Source organism: Pongo pygmaeus, chromosome 2 (assembly GCF_028885625.2).
Source record: "Pongo pygmaeus isolate AG05252 chromosome 2, NHGRI_mPonPyg2-v2.0_pri, whole genome shotgun sequence".
NCBI classification, from domain to species: Eukaryota; Metazoa; Chordata; class Mammalia; order Primates; family Hominidae; genus Pongo; species Pongo pygmaeus.
The window spans coordinates 9,593,785-9,620,364 of NC_085930.1; the positions used below are offsets into that span (position 1 = coordinate 9,593,785).

Genomic DNA, 26,580 nt, shown 5'->3' on the forward strand with positions numbered 1-26,580 from the left:
AGGGATATTGGCCTGACATTTTCCTTTTTTGTTGTGTCTCTGCCAGGCTTTGGTATCAGGATGATGCTGGCCTCATAAAACGAGTTAGGGAGGATTCCCTCTTTTTCTATTGATTGGAATAGTTTCAGAAGGAATGGTACCAACTCCGTTTTGTACCCCTGGTAGAATTCAGCTGTGAGTCCATCTGGTCCTGGACTTTTTCAGTTTGTAGGCTATCCGTTACTGCCTCAGTTTCAGAAACTGTTATTGGTCTATTCAGGGATTCGACTTCCTCCTGGTTTAGACTTGGGAGGGTGTATGTGTCCAGGAATTTATCCATTTCTCCTAGGTTTTCTAGTTTATTTGCATAGAGGTGTTTATAGTATTCTCTGATGGTAGCTTGTATTTCTATAATATTCTATAGAATATTCTATATACCTGCATAGGTAGAATATTCTATATTCTATAGAATACTATAGAATAGAAGTTTGTATGGAAGTATTCTATAGAACACTATAGGATAGAAATTTGCATAGAATACTATAGAATAGAATATTCTATAGAATTATATAGAATATTATAGAATTCTATAGAACTACCACTTCTATAGTATTCTCTGATGTTAGATGGTATTTCTGTGGGATCAGTGGTGATATTTCCTATATCATTTTTTATTGCATCTATTTGATTCTTCTCTCTTTTATTCTTTATTAATCTGGCTAGCAGTCTATCTGTTTTGTTGATCTTTTCAAAAAAAAACAGATCCTGGATTCATTGATTTTTTTGAAGGGTTTTTATGTCTCTATCTCCTTCAGTTCTGCTCTGGTCTTAGTTCTTTTTTGTCTTCTGCTAGTTTTTGAATTTGTTTGCTGTTGCTTCTCTAGTTCTTTGAATTTTTATGTTAGAGTGTCAATTTTAGATCTTTCCTGCTTTCTCTTGTGGACATTTAGTGCAAAATCAATGTACAAAAATCACAAGCATTCCTATACATCAATAACATACAAACAACAAACCAAATCGTGAGTGAACTCCCATTCACAATTGCCACTAAGAGAATAAAATACCTAGGAATACAACATATAAGGTATATGAAGGACCTCTTCAAGGAGAACTACAAATCACTACTCAAGGAAATAAGAGAGGACACAAACAAATGAAAAAACATTCCATGCTCATGGATAGGAAGAACCAATATGGAGAAAATGGCCATACTGCCCAAAGTAATTTTATAGATTCAATGCTATCCCCATCAACCTACCACTGACTTTCTTCACAGAATTAGAAAAAAAAAAACTACTTTAAACTTCATAGGGAACCAGAAAAGAGCCTGCATAGCCAAGACAATCCTAAGTAAAAAGAACAAAGCTGGAGGCATCACTCTACCTGACTTCAAACTATATTACAAGGCTACAGTAACCAGAACAGCATGGTACTGGTACCAAAACAGATATATTGCCCAATGGAACAGAACAGAGGCCTCAGAAATAACACCACATATCCACAACCATCTGATCTTTGACACACCTGATGCAAACAAGCAATGGGGAAAAGATTCCATATTTAATAAATGGTGTTGGGAAAACTGGCTAGCTATATACAGAAAACTGAAACTGGACCCCTTCCTTATACCTTATACAAAAAACACCTCAAGATGGATTAAAGACTTAAATGTAAGACCTAAAACCATAAAAACCCTAGAAGAAAACCTGGATAACACCATTCAGGACATATGCATGGGCAAAGACTTCATGTGTAAAACAAAAAAACAATGGCAACAAAAGCCAAAATTGACAAATGGGATCTAATTAAACTAAAGAACTTCTGCCCAGCAAAAGAAACTATAATCAGGCAACCTACAGAATGGGAGAAAATTTTTGCAATCTATCCATCTGACAAAAGGCTAATATCCAGAATCTACAAAAAACTTAAACAAATGTATAAGAAAAAAACAAGCAACCCCATCAAAAAGTGGGCAAACCATATAAACAGACACTTCTCAAAAGAAGACATTTATACAGCCAACAAACATGAAAAAAGCTTAACATCACTGGTCATTAGAGAAATGCAAATCAAAACCACAATGAGATACCCACACGCCAGTTAGAATGGCGATCATTCAAAAGTCAGGAAACAACAGATGTTGGAGAGGATGTGGAGAAATAGGAATGCTTTTACACTGTTGGTAGGAGTGTAAAATAGTTCAACCACTGTGGAAGACAGTGTGGTGATTCCTCAAGGATCTAGAACTAGAAATACCACTGGACCTAGCAATCCCATTACTGGGTATATACCCAAAGGATTATAAATTATTCTACTATAAAGACACATGCACACATATGTTTATTGCAGCACTGTTCACAGTAGCAAAGACTTGGAACCAACCCAAATGTCCATCAATGATAGACTGGATAAAGAAAATGTGGCACATATACACCATGGAATACTATGCAGCCATAAAAAATGATGAGTTCATGTCCTTTGCAGGGACATGGATGAAACTGGAAACCATCATTTTCACCAAATTATCACAAGAACAGAAAACCAAACACCACATGTTCTCACTCATACGTGGTAGTTGAACAAGGAGAACACATGGACACAGGGAGGGGAACATCACACACTGAGGCCTGTCAGGGTGTGGGGGGATAGGGGAGGGATAGCATTAGTAGAAATACTTAATGTAGGTGATGGGTTGATGGATGCAGCAAACCACCATGGCACGCGTATACCTACGTAACAAAACTACACGTTCTGCACATGTGCCCCAGAACCTAAAGTAAAATAATAAAAAATAAAAATAAAAATAAAAAAATAAAAAAAGAATGTTAGAATATCTTAAATTCTCATGGTGCCTGTGCTGATCCTGATTAAAAGTCTTTTCAACATGGAGACACTATGTCATCAGAAATCAGTATGTCACCAAGAAATCAGGCCCTGGTGCAGTACATTGTTACTCTTTATATTTGACAAATGGTACATAGTTCAGTTATAATTACTTTAAAGGAATTCACTTTATCAAAAAAGTCTGTTTTCAGTCATGAATATTTTCAAGTCGAATTATTTTTTTCTAGGCTCATGAAGGATAATTTTATCAATTACTTATTCATTTTGCATCTCCTGTAATAGTTTATTAGGCAACAAGTAGAATTAGTTACCTACCTGCAGATTGCTTGACTTAATAATTTCCCTTGCCCTGTATCCCTTCCACCACACCCATATACAGATGGTACATGACAACTTGACACTTGATGCCAAAATCCATGTTTTATTTATTTTAGTATTCTCAATGCCCAGCATAATTTCCAAGGCATAGCAATATTTTATAGATACCCATGCAGTTGAACTGAAATTGTGACTTGGAAATCTTTCAACTATCAAATATGCTTAGGTGTACACAGATTGACACTTGTTTAGTGAAGCCTGCATTCCTTAAAAGCTACTAATTCTCAAAATTGGGAATCTGAAGTATCACAAAAAAAAAAAAAAAAAAAAATTCAAGGCATTTTCCAGGAAACTGGTCACTCTTTGCATTGTTTATTCCTTTGTTTTGAGAGAGGAAAATATATACACAATGGTGGTGACTATCTACTCAGTCTGAGTTTAGCCAGTTCATCATCCCACTTCTACTGCCTTGTCTGTCTAAAATGATACTCCCAGATGATTTAAAGTCATTGCAATCATTGTTGACCATGTGCTAATTCTGTATGTTTTACCAACTTATAAATGTACTTACAAAATATGTACCCAGAAACATACATGATTAAAAGATAATGGAACCCAAATTTTTATCAGAACAAGCTTTCTTTCAAGCTGCTCTATTCAACATGAAATAGGCTTCTCAAATACCAGTGAGCTGCGATAACTGCAAACAACCTAGCACAGTGCCCATCACACAGTAGATGATCAGCAAATATTTGTTGAATGATAAAATAAATACATAAATTAATCATTAGAAGGTAGAATAAAACTTCAGTGTTTGTTAAAATAATTTTTCTTTCAGTAGGGTTTTAGTAAAATATATGTTTACAAACAACAATGGGCAATAACTTTTAAAAGGACTTAATTCAAGAATTCAGTCATTTTTACATGGTCATCAGCACTTATTTGTAAAATGTCACTTTTATTTCAAAAAACATTGCAGAAAGTACTATCAAAAGTAGGCATATAATTTATCTAAAATGTAATATCAAATATGGAAATTATCCTGATTTTGATGTCCAAAAATTAGCATTTGTGGAAAGAATTTAGGCATGCCTATGTTGCTTTGAATGTCAACATTTCATTCTTGATGCTTATAGCTTAATATGTTGTTATGCCATGTAACCACTAAAATTTATAGCATACATTATCATTATTTAAAATTGCTGGACTCAAAATGCACAGGCCTAAAGAAGTAAATGTAATAATTATACAATCCACAACTGAAGATTTTCTTTATGTTTAGAGAATTTCCAATAATGGCTTCATCTTTAGCAAAAGAAGAAGTAAATTCTTTAAGAAGGCTATGAGGCCAGGCATGGTGGTTCACGCCTGTAATCCCAGCACTTGGGGAGACCGAGGCAGGCGGATCACTTGAGGTCAGGAGTTTGAGACCAGCGTAGTCAACATGGTGAAACCTCTTCTCTACTAAAAATACAAAAATTAGCCAGGTATGGTGGTGCACATATGTAGTTCCAGCTACTGGGGAGGCTGAGGCAGGAGAATCACCTGAACCTGGGAAGCAGAGGTTGCAGTGAGCCAAGATAGCACCACTGCACTCCAGCCTGGGTGATGAAGTGAGACTTAGTCTCCAAAAAAAAAAAAAAAACCAAAAAAAAAAAAAACCAGAATTCTATGAGCATATACTTTAACATATGTATTAAATTTCTTCCCAAAGAAGCAATGCAACTGAAGGTAGTTGCAAGCATAAAATAACCCAAGATTTTCAATGGAATTATCTTAACTGAAAATTGGGTATGTAGAAATCTCTGTGTGTGCATGATATGCTATACTCATTTCTTTCTGTTTATCTTCCAGATCCATGTTCTTTACCTTAGAAGACTAAACTACTCAGGATCCCTTGACCTACGGTTTTCATCTGGAATCAGCCCACAGAAGGAATTGACAAGAGAACAGAGGTTGGGAAAAAAGAGATGTCAGTTTACATATTTTCACACATCTATCCCTTCTCAGCCAGTCATAGCTCTTAACCAGAAGCCTTCTCCCATAACTGTAACTTTAGTTAATTTTACTTCTCTTACAGACACCAAAGTAGGATGTTCTCCTACTGCCGCTGCTTTCTGGGTGCTGCATCATTTTGGCTAGTTTCCTTAATTATGCCTGTATCTCTATTATTGGCCCGTTTATTCTTCCTTAACTCCAATGTACCATGTAATTCCTAAGGGGCACATGATTCAATATGCATGCACTTGCTAGGAAATTTACTAATACATATGAGAATATTGTGGCGTGGTAGGGTTTAAATATGAGATAAGATGTTTTGAAGAGATCAATCAGAAAGAGTGACTTCGAAATATCGAACCAGAAACTACAATTCCCACAGAAAGAAAGAAAGAAAGAAAGAAAGAAAGAAAGAGAGAGAGAGAAGGAGGGAGGGAGGGAGGGGGGAGGGGGGAGGGAGGGAGGGAGGGAGGGAAGGAAGGGAGAAAATTAAGTCTTTTTCAGCATAATGAAGCACGAAGTGAATTAGACTTGTAAGAAAACTCAAGTTTCTCTTTTTTTTGAGACAGGGTCTTGCTGTGTTGCCCAGGCTATATCGGTTCACTGCAACCTGTGCCTGCTGGGTTCAAGCAATTCTCTTGCTTCAGACTCCCAAGTAGCTGGGATTACAGGTGCATGCCAACACATCTGGCTAATTTTTGTATTTTTAGTGGAGATGGGGTTTCACCATGTTGGCCAGGCTTGTCTCAAACTCCTGACCTCAAGTGGTCCACCCGCCTCAGCCTCCCAAAGTGCTGGGATTATAGGTGTGAGCCACCTCACCTGGCCAGAAAACTCAAGTCTCTTCATTGTTTTGTCATTTACTACTCAAGTTATTTAAATATGTAAACCTCAGTATCTTTACATATAAAGTAGGAATGCCTACTGTACAGTATTGTTGAGTACTCAAAGAGAAAAGGTAAACATCCTGAAAGTTATCTAATAACTTTACTGTATAACTATAAGCTATCATTATTAATTTCACATTTTTATTGTACAGATATATAATAGCTGCATTTTTTAAAAGAAAACAAAAGAAGGGTAATAGTAGCCAAATGCAATACCTGTTTTACTCAGTTAATCTTTAATAAAGCTGTCAAGTTGATTGATAGCAGTTGTGGAGATATACAGTCAGGGGGCATGGATTGGCATAGAGCCAGGAGAACCTGTACCTCCAATTCCGGTTCATCTCATTTTTCTTCTCTTTATCAGTCTTAGTTTTAGGACACTTTACTCATGTTTTTCCTCTTCCATTGTTCCCAGTATTAGTGTAAAATTATTTGAATAATTGGCTAATTAACACCAATGATTTTAAGCTATGTCTTTAATGAATTTTTATTTTGATTTCTTTAGGAAATTTTTAAGGACTATTAAAAAAATTTTAAAGTAGAAATATTGAGAAGAAAATCACAAAAAAGTCATGTATTTTACATTTTTATATAAAAACACATACAAGCTCACAGAGATGTATCTGTTGAATGTGTGTGTTATGGGCTCCTGGAGATGCTTGTTCAAAGTATTTTTGTCAATAATAGGAAGGAATTGAAGTGTTCTTTCCTGAGCATTAAGTGATCAGATTGTGCTACTTCAATTGTTTTTTTTTCTGCACCTGCAGAGAAACAGACACTATGATCTAATTGATTTTTTTTTCCATTGCCAAATACCACACAGCATTTATGTGGTGTTTCAATGACCTCTACTCGCCACTCACTCTGTCTCCCCATACCCACTCTATTCCAAATGCTTATCAACTATTTATAACAGAGGTGCTAAGATTTGTGTAAAAAGAAAGAGGATTATAACAAGTGAATGTTGCCTTAGCTACATCTATTCTAGGTCTCTCTGACCCATAAGGATCTATAAATTTTCCTCTTGATTCTTATTTTCTATTTAGTTTTTGCAGATTCTTAAGTATTATAGAAAAAGACTTCATACTTAGGCTGTACAGAAATGAAGTGGAATTGTAATTGAATTTCGACTTTGTAGGCTAATGATGTCTGATTTTTGGGTGCACACAAGGCAGACAGGGAACTCGTTAAAATACAATTCTGGTCCAACCACCAGTAATGGGGTGTCAATGAACACCTTTTATTACCCTGCTGGTTGATGTCAAAGGCAGAATTTAAATTCAGATCTGACTCTCTGTCTCCTGTGCTACAATGTCCCCCTGAAAGCTATACAATTTAAATGGTAAAAAAAAAAAAATTCATTTATTGAATATTTGATGCATGTTTTTATGATAGCCTAAGGGCTTTCTCAGTTAGAAATCACACATTCTACTAGCAGAGGCTGGAACTGGACAAGGTCTATTATGACATCTGATGAGTGAATCAGCATCTAGAATTGTGCTTTCCAAAACAGTAAGTGCTGGGCACGGGAGGATATTGAGTACTTGAAATATGGCTAGTGTGGCAGAAACCAAATTTTTAAATTTTACTCTATTTTTATTAATTTAAATTTAAATATCTACACGTGACAACTGAATTGTTCAGCTCAGCCCAGATATGGAATATTCCCATTATCATGGAATGTTCTCTCGGACAATGCTGACTATAATGTATCCTTCTGTCTCTTTTTTTTTTTTTTTTTTTTTTTTGAGACAAGAGTTTCATTCTTCATGCCTAGGCTGGATTGCAATGGTGCAATCTCAGTTCACTGCAACCTCTGCCTCCATGGTTCAAGTGATTCTCCTGCCTCAGCCTCCCAAGTAGCTGGGGTTATTGGCATCCGCCACCATGCCCGGATATTTTTGTATTTTTAGTAGAGATGGGGTTTCATCACGTTGGCCAGGCTGGTCTCAAACTCCTGACTTCAGGTGATCCGCCTGCCGCAGCCTCCCAAAGTGCTGGGATTACAGGTGTGAGCTACCATGCCTGGCCCTTCTGTCTTAATCTATGTATATCTTCAATAGTTTGAAATGACATGTTGCTCTTTAACAAAAGTAAGCTGCCAAGATCAATGGCAGAGGCTGCCCAGGTTACATTTAAAATGACATGGCGTCCAGATGCCATTGCTCTCAGGAATATTTCAGTTAAAATCAAGGCAAAAGCTACACCTGGATTCAAAGTTCTTCACTACCAGACATTAGCTGAACGTCTGTGGAGAAATATCCTTGATTGTTTGGTCTTATTTTTTCCATTTATCAATGGACACAAGCTACTGATCACATTAAAGATGACAAAAAAGTTGTAAAAGCTTGAATTTGCTGCCTTCATCTTTATTTTACCTCAGTGAGAAATATGACAGTGTTAGTTTCACCTTAGCCAATTCCCCCACTAGACTCCTATCTCCCCGGGAAAGAGATTCCTGAATATTCACTCTTTTTTTTTTTTTTTTTTTTGAGATAGAGCCTCACTCTATCACCCAGGCTGGAGTGCAGTAGCGCAATCTCGGCTCACTGCAACCTCCGCCTTCTGGGTTCAAGCAGTGCTGGTGCCTCAGCCTCCCGAGTAGCTAGGATGACATGAATATTCACATTTAAAGTCTCTGACAGAGACCCCTAGGAAAGGGGGTTCAGCCTAATTCTCCTTTACTTGATTCAACTCACCACTAACAGCATGTTTTTATTCAGTTAATAAATTCATGTAAACAAGGCTTTTCCAACTCTAACATGACATGCGGGCTGCCAGCCTGAGTTTCTCGTTCATAGCCAGGACCCTTGGAAACTTATACTTCCCGGTAGCAAGAAATGCTACGGGATGCGTCTTGGAGCCCATAGTGGCAGTAGCAATGGTTGTGAGGCAGTGATCAACACTTGGTATTTTTCTGAGCAGTTTGTCCTTCCTCCCTCCCTCCCTCCCTTCCATTCTTTTCTTCCTTCCATGCTCAGTAACATTTATCAATACAGAAATCCTTCCTTCCTTCTTTCCTTCCTTCCTTCCTTCCTTCCTTCCTCCCTCCCTTCTTTTCTTCCTTCCATGCTCAGTAACATTTATCAATACAGAAATCAATCCTTCCTTCCTTCCTTCTTTCCTCCCTCCCTCCCTCCCTCCCTCCCTTCCTTTCTTCCTTCCATGCTCAGTAACATCTATCAATACAGAAATCCAAGCTCAGGGGTGCAGAACTCTTCAGAGAGTTGACTTGCCTAAACCCAAGTGTCTCAATCACAGCCGCATTTTATAATCATTTGAGATATAATTAAAATATTCTGATACCGCATACCGCTGGAAGACTGTGTTTGAAAATCCCCTAAGTGATTTTACTGTGTAGCTAGGGCTAAGATCCACTGGCAACATAATCTGAGACAGAAAAAAGAGTGAGGCCATAGATGAAGCTTTAACAGTGGCTGCCACCTGCAGGAGATGGTATAATCAATGACACAGACAACCCATTCTTTCCCTTTTCTCTCTTGCTCTCATGGGCAGTCTTCACTAGTACAACAAGTATGCGTTACTCTAGTCTAACTCTTGCTCACCTTCTTCACTTAGGCTCTGGTACAACTGGGAATGCTTGCTTGCTCAAGATAAGCCTTAAAATTGGTGAGAGTTAGACAGGTAAATGCAGATTAAAAGATGATGTGTGGAAAATTGTAATATGGAATCTTTTAAAATGCTTTTAATTTCAAACTCTTGCATTTGATAGGTATTACTGTCCAAGAATCCCTTCAACTAAGGTATCACATAGAAATTGAACCACTCTTGGGAACAGATGGTGAGGACGAAAAAAGAAAAAAAAAGAAGAAGAAGAAGGAAATTGAACCACTGACATATGAGGGAATAGATATGTTAGATCGCCAAAGGATTTCTTCCTTCATTGCTCTCTGTTGTTTTACTGCAACTGACATTTAGAACCACAATAGATTTAGAGAAAGCATAGTTTCAAAAACAGAAACCTATCATACTAAAAACACAAACGCATACATAGGCTTCTTTTCCAACCTAACTAAGCTATTACAGCATCTGGGAAAGGAAAATTAAGTAAAGTCTGTGCCGGCCGGTCACAGGGGCTCATGCCCGTAATCCCAGAACTTTGAGAGGCCAAGGCAGGAGGATCGTTTGAGCTCAGGAGTCGCAGCCTAGCCTGGATAACATGGTGAAACCCAGTCTACACAAAAAATACAAAAAAAAATTTAGCTGGGCATGGTGGCACATGCCTGTACTCCCAGCTAATCGGGAGGCTGAGGCAGGAGAATTGCTTGAGCCGAGGAAGCGGAGGATGCAGTGAGCCAAGATCGTGCCACTGAACTCCCTGAGCAACAAAATGAGACCCTGTCCCAAAACAAAACAAAACAAAAAAGTGCATACTTCAACAATTCATAGAAATGGTGTATTTATTATTTCAAGGCAGTGTAAAGATGCAGGAATATATTACCATATTTCCCAAATATGGCATGACTTTTTTTCTCCTCATAATTATCCCTCAGAAAAGAGGAGGTTGCCTTATATTCAAATCTTTGCAAATCTTTTACGGCAAGTTGCTCTCTGTTTTCTCCAGGAAAGATATATTAGCTTGAAATATCCCAAATCGATTCTAGTTTTCTAGTTTTAGATGCTTTTTAGAGGATAACTTATAGAATCACTAAAAGCGGAGGCAAGGGCATTTCATATAGATTTTGTCTTTGTGCCTGAGGATTTGATCTCACAATTGGAGATGTCACTGTAAACATGACTCTCAAAAACCTCCTTAAAAAGCAGTACAAGAGTTGTTATGAAGTGGGGATTGTCATTATACACCTGTGGGATGAATGAGCAACAACAAAAAATGTTCTAGTGTTATAAAAGTTTATAGTTGCTGCTTGGGACAAATTTGTTGTTGATAGTGTGCTATGCTTTCAAAAACTGCTAATAAGCAAGATTGCTTCATTAAACACAGGGATGGAAAAAAGTAATATTTATAAATTAATATTTTTCCATATGACTTTAAATGTCTATGTATAATCAAGTTGACAAATTAAACAGTATAATAATATATTTAGTTGTTTAATGAACATTTCTAAAAGTCTGTTTTTTTCTAGAACATTTTCTTTTGCATCATAGTTTTAAGCAAATGAGATATGTCCTGAAAATTGGCACCACCTTATATTTGAGCATACACTTTAAATATTTATTTACTAATATTTGTAATCAATATATACGAAAAGCAAAAAGAGATTGTTTAATCTCTGTGAGTGACTTGTGTATGCATTTAATTTTTTTAACTAATAGAACTTCATTTGTTGGAAAGAAAACTAAAACTGTAAATTAAATCTCTTTCTAAATAATAAAGTTCTACTTGAGTATTAGGTATTATCCCTCCGTGACAGTAAATTTTATATTAACTGTCAATATGTCAATAATTTTATATTAAATGTCAATATGACTGGGCCACTGTTCCCAGATGTTCGGTTAAACAATCATCTAGATGTTTCTGTGAAGGTATTTTTTTAGATGAGTTTAACATTTAAATTAGTAGACTTTGAGTAAAGAAGATTATTCTCTATAATGTGGATAGGACACACTCAATCAGTGGAAGGCCTTATGAGAAAGTCTGAAGTCCTCTAAGTCCCCTAAGGAAGAAGAAATTCTCCCTGACACTGCCTCTGGACATGAGCTGCAGCAGAATCTCTTTGGGTCTCCAGCCTACCAGCCTTCCCTGCATTTTTCAAACTTGCCAGACCCCAGAATTGTTTGAGCCAATTTATTAAAATAAATATCGGTCAATTGATCTATCTATCTATCTATCTATCTATCTATTTATTCGTTTTGTCTCCCTGGAGGACCCTAACACTTCCTTTATCCCTGGTTCACTTTTCTGCATAGCACTTATATGTAATGTACTATATAATGTATTTCATTTGCATGTTTCTTTATTGTCTGTCTCCTCCACTACACTGTATTCCCTAAAAAGGCAGATACTATGAACTTTCTGCTCCCTAATTTTAATGCCTGGTACAAAGGGACTCTCAATAAATTTTTATCAAATAAATGAATTAGATATTTCATCAGTCCATTATATATTTAATATTTAAAACAAACTAAAGATTTCATTTTAAATCTAGAGGACATCAAAGAAGAAAAATTGTAACAATGAACAAAATACAATGAATACATATTAAAGATGGACTTGAGCACATTTATTAGACTGTATGTGATATTTTAATTGTTTAAATGGAACTGATTTGAAGTTATCTTACTATTACCTATGCAGATTCATTAAAAAATATATTAAGACTAATAGCTAATTTTAAGAATAAGAATACCTAATATATAAATAGTTATTTATATCCTATATAATCTACATGTATCTTAAGCAACAGTCTCATATTTTCATTACAGTTATGGATTCACTTTTTCATTTAATAATGGATGACGGCTTAGACATTTGTGTGCATTTTTAGTTGTTTGCTTGAATTATATAACATGAATTTCCTTTTTTCTCTGGAATGATTAATCAAAATCTATTATCCAGTAAGAAGCTGAAATTAGTTAATGAAGTCCAATTCAACTTTAAAAAATACAGCTTCTTTCTTAATTTCAGTTTATTTTGGAAACATGAAATACTTCAACATTATGTGAATCATTTTTACAATTCTTACTTTCAGAGCAAATTCATGAAAATAAAATCATTAAACTTTCCAAAATCATATTGCATCTTCCAAATATATAAACCTAATTTTCATAAAAATAATATTATATTATCAGGAGAAAGAAAAAAACTCAAACTATACACAACATAGCTACAAGAGTGAGAAAATATGGTACCTAGACAGGAAATGGTTGTTAAGAGAAGGCATAAAACTATTTTTGAAAGAGAATTATGAGTGTTTATTTTATTAAAAAGTTGACATAGGTTATCTTTGGTGTTTATGACTTGCAAACTAAAGTATTTAATATTTAACAAGTTTAAATACAAGCAGCAGCAGTTTGGTAATCAAAAGGAATAATTTGAATCATCTCAGAAAAATAAATTTATTGTAATTAGGATATTTAGAATACGATTAAAACATTAGAAAGAAAATGTATTCACCTTTCTTGTCGTCAAAGTACAGAGTCTGTTGAGCTGGATTTGACCACTGGAGGGAGGTGTTATCATTTTGATCAACCCTGCAGGTCAAAATTGCAGTTCCGCCTTCAATAACGGTTACATTCTGTGTTAGTGGAAACTGCCCTTGGCTGCCTAAAAGGGGATTAAAGAAAATGTTGATTAAACGAAAGTCATAAAATGATTAACTGCCCAAGATCTCCACTGGCCTTAACTTCTCATGCAAAATAAAATTTAAAACAACCAAACAACAACAAAACTATATATTACAAAAGACAGAAAAATAATTGAAAATCCTCAGAGAACAACAGCAGTGACATATAATTAAGACTCCTTTGTACTCCCTACATGTTCTAGGAAACTTTTTTTGTCCTAGGCATACATAAAGATTTATATTCAAATGGTAATATTATAATTATTACTTTCCCTAGGCTTTGCATTAGCTAATATGGTACTAAACTTGGTCATTGTTGAAGATAAAGCACTGAAATAATTTTGGATGAGTTGAACTCTCTAAAACTGTAGAGGAAACATAAAATATTTCCCTGGTAGCTTTTATAATCCTGAATAAAGTTTTTGAAATATGGATACTCAAACTTTAGATTCAATTTCTGATAAAGGAAATAAAAAAAGAATCTCACTTAACTAGGTTTTCTTGTAGATTTAGCTCTTTTTAGAAATACAAAATGCATTGTGTAAAACAGTGGGAGTACTCTTTAAAAAGTGTAGAATATCCATTCAAATTTTAAATTATTAATCCTAGGTGATACAGGTTAATACTCTCCTTTGTTCCTTTCTGTAGTTTCTCGATTTTCTCCATGTAATACATAGTTCTTTTATAATCAGAAAAATACGTATTTTTAAATGACCCTTGTTAATTTGGATATCATCAGTATGTAATCAAGGTTTTGCTCTTCCTAAGCATTTTACTAATTTGTTAAAGTAATTCATGTAATAAATTTACTTAATAAGTGCACTTCTAATAGTTTAAACAAAATTTATGCACACGGATACATAATACATAAATTTCTCTTCAGCAAGATGATCTGAAGATAAACTCTGCTAAGTCTGATAACCATGATTGACATGGGTAAGAATGACTTTCTAGAACCAGGTTAAAATATTATTATGTAAGCAAGGTAGTTCATTAAGTCAAGGATAATTTACATATGCAAGAACACTATAATGACTTAATCACATCCATGAAATATATTTCCTTTTTCTTCTTTAGTTTTGTAATGATTCGATAATTACTACAAGCACCACTTGAGGTTATGCTGGAACTATTGGCATAAGAATCTTATTACCGGGGATTCCCGGGCCAGATGGCCAAATAGGAACAGCTCCGGTCTGCATCTCCCAGTGAGACCAAGGCAGAAGGTGGGTGATTTCTGCATTTCCAACCGAGGTACCCAGTTCATCTCATTGGGACTGGTTAGACAGTGGGTGCAGCCCATGGAGGGCAAGCAGAAGTAGGGTGGGGTGTCACCTCACCCAGGAAGTGCAATGGGTCAGGGAACTCCCTCCCCTAGACAAGAGAAGCTGCGAGGTCCTGTGCTGTGAGGGATGGTGCTATCTGGCCCAGATACTATGCTTTTCCCATGGTCTTTGCAACCCACAGACCAGGAGATTCCCTCAGGTGCCTATACCACAAGGGCCCGAAGTCTCAAGCACAAAACTGGGCGGCCATTTGGGCAGACACTGAGCTAGCTGCAGGAGTTGTTTTTTGTTTGTTTGTTTGTTTGTTTGGGTGTCCCAGTGGTGCCTGGAACTCCAGCAAGACAGAACTGTTCACTCCAATGGAAAGGGGGCTGAAGCCAGGGAGCCAAGTGGTCTTGCTCAGTGGATCCCACCCCCAGGGAGCCCAGCAAGCTAAAATCCACTGGCTAGAAATTCTCATTGCCAGCAGAGCAGTCTGAAGTCAACCTGGGATACTCAAGCTTCGTAGAGAGAGGGGTGTCTGCCATTACTGAGGCTTGAGTAGGCAGTTTTCCCCTCATAATATAAACAAAGCCTCCAGGAAGTTCAGACCAGGTGGAGCCCACTGCAGTGACAAAAATCCTCTGTTTCCAGACTGCCTCTCTAGATTCCTCCTCTCTGAGCAGGACATCCCTAAAAGAAAGGCAGCAGCCGTAGTCAGGGGCTTATAGATAAAACTTCCATCTTCCTGGGACAGAGCGCTTGGGGAAAGGGACGGCTGTGGGTGCAGCTTCAACAGACTTAAATGTTCCTGCCTGCTAGCTCTGAAGAGAGCAGCGGGTCTCCCAGCACAGTGCTCGAACTCTGCTAAGGGACAGATTGCCTCCTCAAGTGGGTCCCTGATACCCATGCCTCCTGAGGTGGAGACACCTCCCAGCAGTGGTTGACAGACACCTCATACAGGAGAGCTCCAGCTGGCATCTGGCAGGTACCCCTCTGGGATGAAGCTTCCAGAGGAAGGAGCAGGCAGCAATCTTTGCTGTTCTGCAGCCTCCGCTGGTAATACCCAGGAAAACAGGGTCTGGAGTGGACCACCAGCAAAATCCAGCAGCACATTAAAAAGCTTATCCACCACGATCAAGTCATTTCATCCTTGGGACGCAAGGCTGGTTCAACATACTCAAATCAATAAATATAATCCATCACATAAACAGAACCAATGACAAAAACCACATGATTATCTCAACAGATGCAGAAAAGGCCTTCAACGAAATTCAACACCCTTCATGCTAAAAACACTCAATAAACTAGGTATTGATGGAACGTATTTCAAAATAATAAGAGCTTCTTATGGCAAACCCACAGCCAATATCATAATGAATGGGCAAAAGCTGGAAGCATTCCCTTTCAAAACTGGCACAAGACAAGGATGGCCTCTTTCACCACTCCTATTCAACATAGTATTGGAAGTTCTAGCCAGAACAATCAGGCAAGAGAAAGAAATAAAGGGTATTCAAATAGGAAAAGAAAAAGTCAAATTATCTCTGTTTGCAGATGACATGATTGTATATTTAGAACACCCCATTGTCTAAGCCCAAAAACTCCTTAAGCTGATAAGCAACTTCAACAAAGTCTCAGGATACAAAATCAATGTGCAAAAATCACAGGCATTCCTACACACAATAATAGACAAACAGAGAGCCAAATAATGAGCAAACTCCCATTCACAATTGCTACAAAGAGAATAAAACACCTAGAAATACAACTTACAAGGGATGTGAAGGACCTCTTCAAAGAGAACTACAAACCACTGCTCAAAGAAATAAGAGGGGACACAAACAAATGGAAAAACATTCCATGCTCATGGATAGGAAGAATCAATATTGTGAAAATGGCCATACTGCCCAAAGTAATTTATAGATTCAATGCTATCCCCATCAAGCTACCATTGACTTTCTTCACAGAATTAGAAAAAAAAACTACTTTAAATTTCATATGGAACCAAAAAAGAGCCCATATAGCCAAGACAATCCTAAGCAAAAAGAACAAAGCTGGAGGCATCACGCTAACTGACTTAAAACTATACTACAAGGCTACAGTAACCAAAACAGCATGGTACTGGCACCAAAACAGAAATATAGAGCAATGGAAAAGAACAGAGGCCTCAGAAATAATGCCACACATCTACAACCATCTGATCTTTGACAAACGTGACAAAAACAAGCAATGGGGAAAGGATTCCCTATTTAATAAATGGTGTTGGGAAAACTGGCTAGCCATATGCAGAAAACTGAAACTGGACCCCTTTCTTACACCTTATACAAAAATTAACTCAAGATGGATTAAAGATTTAAACATTAAGACCTGAAACCGTAAACACCCTAGATGAAAACCTAGACAATATCATTCAGGACATAGGCATGGGCAAAGACTTCATGACTAACACAACAAAGCAATTGCAACAAAAGCCAAAATTAACAAATGGGATCTACTTAAACTAAAGAACTTCTACACAGAGAAAGAAACTATCATCAGAGTGAATAGGCAACCTATGGAGTGGGAGAAAATTTTTGCAATCTATCCATCTGACAAAGGTCTAATATCCTGAATCTACAAGGAACTTAAAGAAATTTACGAAAAAAAAAAACCCATCAAAAAGTGGGCAAAGGATATGAACAGACACTTCTCAAAAGAAGACATTTATGCATCCAATAAACATATGAAGAAAAAAGTTCATCATCACTGGTCATTAGAGAAATGCAAATCAAAACCACAATGAGATACTATCTCACGTCTGTTAGAATGGCAATCATTAAAAAGTCAGGAAACAACAGATGCTGGAAAGGATGTGGAGATACAGGCACGCTTTTACACTGTTGGTTGGAGTAGAAATTAGCTCAACCATTGAGGAAGGCAGTGTGGTAATTCCTCAAGGATCTAGAACTAGAAATACCATTTGACCCAGCAATCCCATTACTGGGTATATACCCAAAGGACTATAAATCATTCTGCTATAAAGACACATGCACATGCATGTTTACTGCAGCTGTATTCACAATAGCAAAGACTTGGAACCAACCCAAATGCCCATCAATGTTAGACTGGATAAAGAAAATGTGGCACATATACACCATGGAATACTATGCAGCCATAAAAAAGGATGAGTTCATGTCCTTTGCAGGGATATGGATGAATCTGGAAACCGTCATTCTCAGCAAACTAACAGAGAAACACAAAACCAAACACCACATGTTCTCACTCATAAGTGGGAGCTGAACAATGGAACATATGTATGGATACAAGGAGAGGAACATCACACACCAGGGCTTGTTGGGGTAGGGGGGTAAGGGGAGGGATAGCATTTGGAGAAATACTTAATGTAGATGATGGGTTGATAGGTGCAGCAAACCACCATGGCACATGTATATCTATGTAACAAACTTGCACGTTCTGCACGTGTATCCCAGAATTGAAGTTAAAAAAAAATTATAAAGTTCTAAAACTCAGATGGTTTCTATCCAAAAAATAACAAGTTTCCACCTAACTTTATAGAAGAGAATGTTTAATGCTATGTAACAAAAAGATTTTCCTAAAACTGGGCACTTCTGCTTTGGACAGGTAATTTTCTTTTCTTTTTCTTTTTCTTTTTTTTTTTTAAACGGATTCTTGCTCTCTTGCCAGGCTGGAGTGCAGTGGCATAATCTCGGCTCACTGCAACCTCTGCCTCCCGGGTTCAAGTGATTCTCTTGCCTCAGCCTCCCGAGTAGCTGGAACTACAGGTGCGTGCCACCACACCCAGTTAATTTTTGCATTTTTAGTAGAGACGGGGTTTCACCATGTTGGCCAGGATGGTCTTATCTCTTGACCTCGTGATACGCCCATCTCAGCCTCTTAAAGTGCTGGGATTACAGGCATGAGCCACCACAACTGGCCAGACAGGTAATTTTCTTATTGTGCAAATACAGGCCATTTGTGGTTCAATAAATAAAATGCTTGATAAGTGCTGTTCCCCCACGGAAAAAAAAAAAAAAAAAAAAAAAAAAAAAAAAAAAAAAGAATCTTATTACCCAGAATCCTGTTGATTGGCACCATAAGAGAACATGAAGATTCTGAAGGGAAAAATTTCTTTCCAGACCTAAATGACACAAGCATAGAGGTTCGTGACCACCTTACAAAATTAAGCCTATCAAGTAAAAAATCTGATATCAGAAGCTTTGTCTCCTCAATGCCAACCTCTCAGAGTTGCCATCGCCCTGTAATTTTTAGGGTGGAGTTTTTGAATTGAGGTTAGAAAATGTCTGGAATAAATTCCTTGATAGTTGACTTGAAAGTCAACAGAAGCCAGAGTGGGATGTGTTTTGCCTTCAGCTCAGAGGTGACCTCTAGCAAGGTGACATGGAGAACTATCAATCTTGTGAAGTGAGGTGAGGCAAAAAATCACATCAGAGAAAACATGAAGTAAAACAGAAAGAAGAAATAATTACCAGAGATTAGGAGCTCACAAATATGAAGCTCCAAATGGTTTCAAAACACTTTTCTTGGGTCCCTGATATTGATATGATGCATAAATTGAGCAATCAGGGAGTTATTCTTTAAGCAATAAAAAGCACGCAACTGCTAATAAAAATATACATAGTTCAGCCCAGATGACATTTTGAAGATCAACCAGTACATAAATAAGACTGTTTGCTTCTTTAAAGAAGTGGAAAAAGAGCAGTGATGCTTGCGAAAATCTCATCCACTACATTTACAAAACAATTTTCAAAACATTCCCATAAGAAAATATCATCCTTCTCATTTCACAGATGGGCAAACTGACACTGGGAGGTGAAGTGATTTTTCCATGGTGAAACAAAGTCAATGAACCATTTGGAGTTTGTTCTGAAAGTTCAACATTTTTATTCTTATCTATTCACAAAGGCTTTATCCCTGTTTGTTTAAATGTAAATTAGACAACAATGAAAACAAATGAGTCATCATTTGAAACTTTAAACTGGAAATTTAAGATGTCAATACTAACTGTTCTTAAATATCTTACCTCTTGATAATGTATTTTTGATAACTAACTGTTCCTAAATATCTTCTTATTGATACCTTACTTTTATGATTTATTTTTTCTTACTGGCCCATAGAAGAAAGAAACTAATGTTTGTTAGAGTCCTCTACATGCCAGATATTTAATATACACTAGTTTACCTATACCTTGTTCTTCCAGTTTGGAGATTAGAATAGCTTCCCTCCATCTACTCCCCACGTGTATTCTGACTTTGAAGTATGACTTCAGTTCCCCAGGACCCGCAGCCTAAAATCCCTGCAGTCAAATAACTTAGTTTTTCCCAATACAGAGCAAGCTTCTGTAGAGAATCTCCTAATCCTAAATGCCCTTGGGATATGTGGTTTCCAAAATCAATTCAAAAGCTTTGTTGTAGATAGTCAAAAGTCTCAAAGCTATGAATTGCCTTTTACTTCTGATTTTAACCTGAAGAGAGCATGAGTTAGCTGCTACTTTTATCTTTTAACTCTTCATGGTTCAAGGTCTCCGTTCAATCTTAGAGTCTTTCCAAAGAAGTTACCAATTTTTCAAATTAACAAAATTAGTATGCTACCAGGTAACCATAATTAATAATAATATATTGTGTATTTCAGAATTGCCAAAATAATAGATTTTTAATGTTCTTACCACAAAAGTAATGGTTAAGTTGGTGAGGTGATGAATATGCTAATTAGCTTGATGGAATATTTTTGTAATGTTTGCATAGATCAAAAAATCACATTGTACTCCAAAAACATGCAAAATTATTATTTGTCAATTAAAATACATTTTTTAAAATTTAAAAATCTTGGCCTTAATTCAATAATTACATACATGACCTACTATATAGAGAACCTACTATGTGCCTTGCTTTGTATGAATCAACATTTGAAGGATGGGTAAAGAAAGAGAAGCTTACTAAGGAGTCTGCAAAGTAATTAGATACTTTAGGAGAGAGTGTAATGACCAGGAAGAAGACAGCCCAGATGGTACAGTATGGATCTTGTTTACCATCTACAAGGATTTTTAGTATACATTGGTCATATCATCGAGACCTTATTTTAAAATAATACTGGGTCTGGCTAAGCCCACCACCATCCTAGATTTCAGAGGAGTCATTCTTATCAAACAAGCATATGACAGGATTTAAAAGAAACAAAACTTTCAGTTGGGAATCTTAGAAGCTGGCTACTTTTCCAAGCGAGTTACATTTATTATTTTCTTCCTCTCCTTCTAGTGTTTACTTCCTCTTATCATTCGTGTAAATATCTCTCTCCCTTACTTGATTCTAATCTCATTAAGGTTATAGTAACAGGGACATCTTACTTATCTTTTAATCAGCTACACTGTTTACCGTATTGTTTAGTAGATAGAAGCTCTCAAAAGGTGTTCATCATCTAAAGTAAATGCACCATCTTAAAACAATGGCTGGCATTTGCAGGGGCCATTTTGACAGTAGACTGACCAAGGTAACTTAAGTCTCATGCATTTGTTCATTGTCAAGATGGAAGGCCAAAAAGAAAGACTAATTCTTCACTGAGAAAATATGTGGAAAATTTAAATCATAAAAACCTTAAAGATATATTAGTATCACATCTTAAGACTTTTTAAAATTATAAGTAAAATACATAAGGATTATATGTATGAAGATAAAACAGATGGTGATCCAGAACAGATATATCTGACTATTAAAACCCTAAAATAAGACCTGAAATGATAGGACTGTGCCATATTTATGCACCTTAAAGGGAAAAATAGGCATATAATTAACATTTTTTGAATATGAAGTATAAGCCCTACCTAAGCCTTTTTAGGTAGATGCACTTCTGTGATTCTGAAAGTATTTTACCTTCTCTTCCTTGTCCAATTTATCTTGCATCAACATCCATTTTAATAGAGGCTTTTCAGCGGCTAGGAAAATAAGGTAAATTCAATTCTGACTAAACAACTGTGATAAAAGCAAAACATAGTTTATAGTCAAACATGTCAAAGATGCATTTAGACTTTTTACACCTATTTTTAATAAGTGAATGAACATTAGAAATCCAAGTCAAAGCTTAATATTCTAGAGCTGGCTCACACCAGCTCCAGAGCATCAAGTAGGTGCAACTCATCTCAATTCATGCTCAGTGACATAGGTTGGCAGCTTGAAACTGACCACAGAGGGTGTATTTTTACTAGGGAAGTTGGCAAACACCAGAACTCAATGATTTTCTCCATAGAGCATGTTGTTAAACATTTACAGCACACCTCTGAAACCCATCCTTGATATCTCTTTTTGGTGCTTCTGTGCATATTTTTAGCTTTTTCCCCATTCGCACCCACAATTCTTCCAATAAAAATCCTTCAAATAGGCTTCCTTTTTTCCTCTACTCTGTGAACAGTGATCTTGAATTGCTAGTTTTTCTTTGGCTGCCAAGTTTAGTTCTCTTTAACTAACACCAGTGGTTGAAAACCATTTAAGTTAGTTTCAGGAGTTATGCAGAAACAATGTTCTTAATTTATTGCCATGAAATACATTTCAATGAAGAGCAATAATTCAATATCCTGAAAAAATAACTCTCCTGGTCCTGTCTTTAAATAGCAGACTGAGTAGTTGCCATTATTCCTTCAGTGTTGCCATCTGTCATATACTTAGAGAAAGAATGGTCAAACTTTTTTTGAATACATTAGGAATTAACAAGCTCAGAATCAAGAGAACTGAGTCTTGACTCCTGTTGACCTCAGTTAGTTAAGAGCTGTCCCTCCCTCAAATGTTTCGTCGTGCCTTCACTGTCTAACCACCAAGAATCCAGCACACTATCACATAGGACATAAAGAAGAAAATTCTAAGATTATGGCCACTCTTACCTCTGTGATAGGCTATGATGTGACCTTAGAGCATAAAAGCAATAAGCGAAGTAGTAAAAGGAGATCTTTGAAATAAGTATTGTTGAAAGAGACTAGGATGATGCATGTTTTAACATTGATCCCAAAGCATCACTCTGCTTTCGAAAATAACATCATTCAAGCCTTGCTATCTCTTGATTGGATGATGAGTGGTGGCAATGGTTTTCTCTATCTCTCTTCCTGTGCTAAAGATTAAATATGGCCATAGCAGTGGATCAGTGCACACTGCACATGAGTGCTTGCTCTCTAAGAGCAATAATCACTCAAGATATACCTAGACAGACAGGCAGAGGTTGAGGCTTTGCACGTTTGAGAGGAAGTGAGTTAGTTGCTAGTTTTGAAGGGTTAATGATCAAATTTTGTGAGCTATTTAAGAGGAAATTAAGTCTTCTCACTATTTTTTAGTTCCTAAAAATGAGCAAAACTTTTTCAAAGGAAGAACCAGATTTAAAACAGTGAAGAGGAACAAACAAAAAACAAGACGTTAAGAGTATTTAAGACACAATTTTTCAATAATAAACTATAAAAGTCTCATGAGATAAACAATACCAAGTATTTTGACCCTTCATTTTGACATATATTTGTCCTTAGTGAAAACTGTCAAGTTAATCTACAAAATTAATTAATTCAACAGAGACATAGACACCTGAATCAAATAGCATACATCATGTTTTGGTTGTTTTTAAAATATTTTTGTGTTCTCTCAAGAACTTCATTTAACAAAAATACTGTTCTTATATTAAGGTCCTCTTATATCTTTGTTGTGAAAACACAAATGCTAAATGGATCAGGAGATACAAAATAAGTTAACAGTTCTTAAACATAACACTCAACTGGCCGGCGCGGTGGCTCATGCCTGTAATCCCAGCACTTTGGGAGGCCGAGGTGGGCGTATCATGAGGTCAGGAGATCGAGATCATCCTGGCTAACATGGTGAAACCCTGTATCTACTAAAAACTAGAAAAAATTAGCCGGGTGTGGTGGAGGGCGCCTGTAGTCCCAGCTACTCGGGAGGCTGAGGCAGGAGAATGGCGTGAACCCGGGAGGTGGAGCTTGCAGTGAGCCAAGTTCGTGCCACTGCACTCCAGCCTTGGCGACAAAGTGAGACTCCATCTCAAAAAACAAACAAACAAACAAACAAAAAACTCAACAAGAAATGATGAAAGAGGCAACACATGTTTAAATGAAGTACAACGCTAGCCTACTATTCTTTAAGTTTTTCCCAACTATTTTCAGCTTTTTTTGTTTTCTCTCTCTTTCTTTCTTTCTCTCTCTCTCTCTCTCCCCCTCTCTCTCCGTCATCTGTTCCATCAACTGGTAAGGGGTATTTATACAAAGAACCTGTGTCTTAGAAAGTTCAAGATCATTCTTGTTGCCTAAATTAGAGTCTAAAAATATATCTAAATGCACACATAGCATGCTATTACTTCCACTAAATTACTGAAGGCATTCTAAACAAATAACCTTCTAATGTGAAAGTTGTGGCTCAGTAGTTGTGTGGACTGAAGCACATATTGCATTCTAAAGTCTATTGGACTGAAAAGCACAAATGTCATTAAGGCTGGCTTATAATTCTCCAGAGAAGTGCAATGAATGCTCTATCATGTGAGATAGGAAATTAGAGGAAAAATTAAGACTGATAACTAAGTGCAAAATGTTTCCACTTTTGGAATGCCCCTCTGTTCTTTCAAATACTTAGAATTCTGTAGTCATTTTTAAAAATCATTTTATTGCAGCTTTTAGGTTTGTCTGAAAGACTTTAAGTTGTCTGCTGTCCTAGGCAACCACATAATATTTTATTTTTCTTTGATTCTACTTCATCCATTTGAATTCAGCCTGCCTTTTAGAGTACAACACCTGGTATCCACCTTCTGTGCCACCACTCTGCCCAGCCACTGTGGAGCATGGCCATCAGTCTGGTGCCACTTGCCAGTTTCCATAGAGACAGGACATACTTTGGAGATCTGTATTCCATTGCAATTGCCAGACCAAGGCAGGGAAGAAACAAAGCTGGCGGGCAGTGGGTCTTGCAAGGCCAGAAAAGGTTGGAAGGGCTTTCGCCTCCTGATATCAGAGTGTAACAGTGCCAAATTGGCAGCTTCAGCCCTTACAATCCTGTAGACCGAATCCTGGTGTTCACTATGGCCATCGTGAGCAGTCCATTCTGCTACCAACTCTGGGAGCAGAAACTCTTGTGTACCCAAAGCTTGGCCCTAGTTCTTTGTTGGCTTCTGATCCATGACAAAAGGCTCTTTCAGATTTACAGTGGCTCCCACAGCTCCTGACCCAGAGAATTATAATTCTCCTGTAGAAATTTCACCTCTCTTTTTTCCAGAATGTGATAATAGTTTTCTAGGCCGCTCATAGCAGACCAGGGAACTTATGGGATAATCCCTGGATTGTTTCTAGTTTACCTACAAGTACTTGTGAGTAGGTGACCCAGATAACACATAACATTATACCAAAACTAGCTACCATGTGCTGTGTCTATGACAGGACTTATATTTAGAATAAATTCTTGATTATCAGGATCAGAGCCAGCTGTGGAGAAATTTGTAATGTAGGTGAAACATAACATCATTGTCTTCCCCTCCATTTCAAAAATGTTTTGCACGATTGTGATATCTCAGCTTTCTTTGTTATAATATACCCAGCACAGTTATTATTTCTACATAAAATGCATTTTTCTAATTTCTCCCATTAGTTCTGTTTTACTCAGCCATATCACTAAAGTTTTTCTTAATTTACAAAATCCCAAACTTCAGAGAGCACTTAGAAAATCCTAGGAAACTTTATTTAAAGGATGCTTTGTGTTCTTACCTAGTGGCTGCATTGCTTTAGCATGTCTTAAAACATTATCGGATTTTTAAAGTTCTCAACACTTTTTTGACTTGTATCTGTACAAAGTCAATTCTTTCTATTCTTAGCTTTTCTGCTTATTACCCTGCCAAAATGCAAAATGAACACAAACTTGTTTACACACCATGCAATTAGTCAAATAGAATAAATACGAATATATGGCTTTATAACAAAAATAGATTTTTGAAATAAAGACTTTATATTTTGTTTTTATTAATTTATCCATATTTAATTCACTCCATAAAATGTTCTGTGTTTTCTCAAAAATTCAAATCATAGTTTATTGAATGAACACATGATTTTTCAGGGAAAAAGTGAACTTGATGAGTTGTTCACATTTATATTCACCAGGCTACTTTTGTTCCTCTACAAATGTATCTTCAAATATTGTAATGTGGAAGAATCCAAAGCAAAGGAAAGAATTTCAAAATGAAAAGAAATTGTATGTCTCTCAAGGCAATATAAAAGAATAAGAGGGTTTTAAAATGATTTCTGTGATTTTAAAACAGGCTTACATGGTAATTATTATGTATACATAAAGTTATTTTATCTTTCTAGAATATTATTTTCAGGTTGAATGAGAAAGATCTAGAACTGACTAGCTTTACTTGCTAACTGATGAACATTTGAGAGGCAGCCTTCCAGAGAAAAGAAATTTATGACCACAATCACAGTCTGGTTCATAGTGAAGCTCAATCATGTTACTAAATTCTAAATTGAGATGTCAAACTGGAGGAAATATCCTGCAAAGGAACACACAGATGGTAGGACTCTTCTGGAGACAGGGTGAGGAATATAGTGCTGAGCGTACAATAATCAATTTTCTGGAGGCAATTGACTGGGTGGGACATAACTGTTTAAAATTGAAGTCCCTGGGAAAAACTTCAATCTGAGGCTCAAAAAAGGGAAATGATATATGTATATATTTATTTCATCCAGCAGGTCTTACAAGGCTGATATAGTAAAGAAAGTCACTAATAATACTGAATCATAATATATTTTTTAAATTACATAAGTTCAATAAAAATTGAAATTCCTAATAACATTTCTAGAAGCAAATGAAATGACAAAAATCTAAGAAAGTAAGGCAAGTATCATTAAAAATCTTATTTCAAACACACAATTTTTTCAAATATGTGAATATATAAAATATGACTATCCAAAAAAGATAAATATTATAAGGAAAGTCATGAATTGAGAAGACACTAGGACTTCAATCTGGTTTTCATGTTGGTTTTTCCTAA

General features: G+C 36.5%; 1 protein-coding gene across 1 annotated transcript in view; it reads right to left on the minus strand.

Moving 5' to 3' along the window:
- The window catches only part of CADM2 (cell adhesion molecule 2), a 579,278-nt gene that overhangs the window by 264,938 nt on the left and 287,760 nt on the right, over positions 1 to 26,580 (minus strand). The window contains exon 3 of the mRNA XM_054482108.2: positions 13,123 to 13,272. Within this exon, the coding sequence (XP_054338083.1) occupies positions 13,123 to 13,272 (150 nt within the window). The remainder of the gene's footprint in view (positions 1 to 13,122; positions 13,273 to 26,580) is intronic.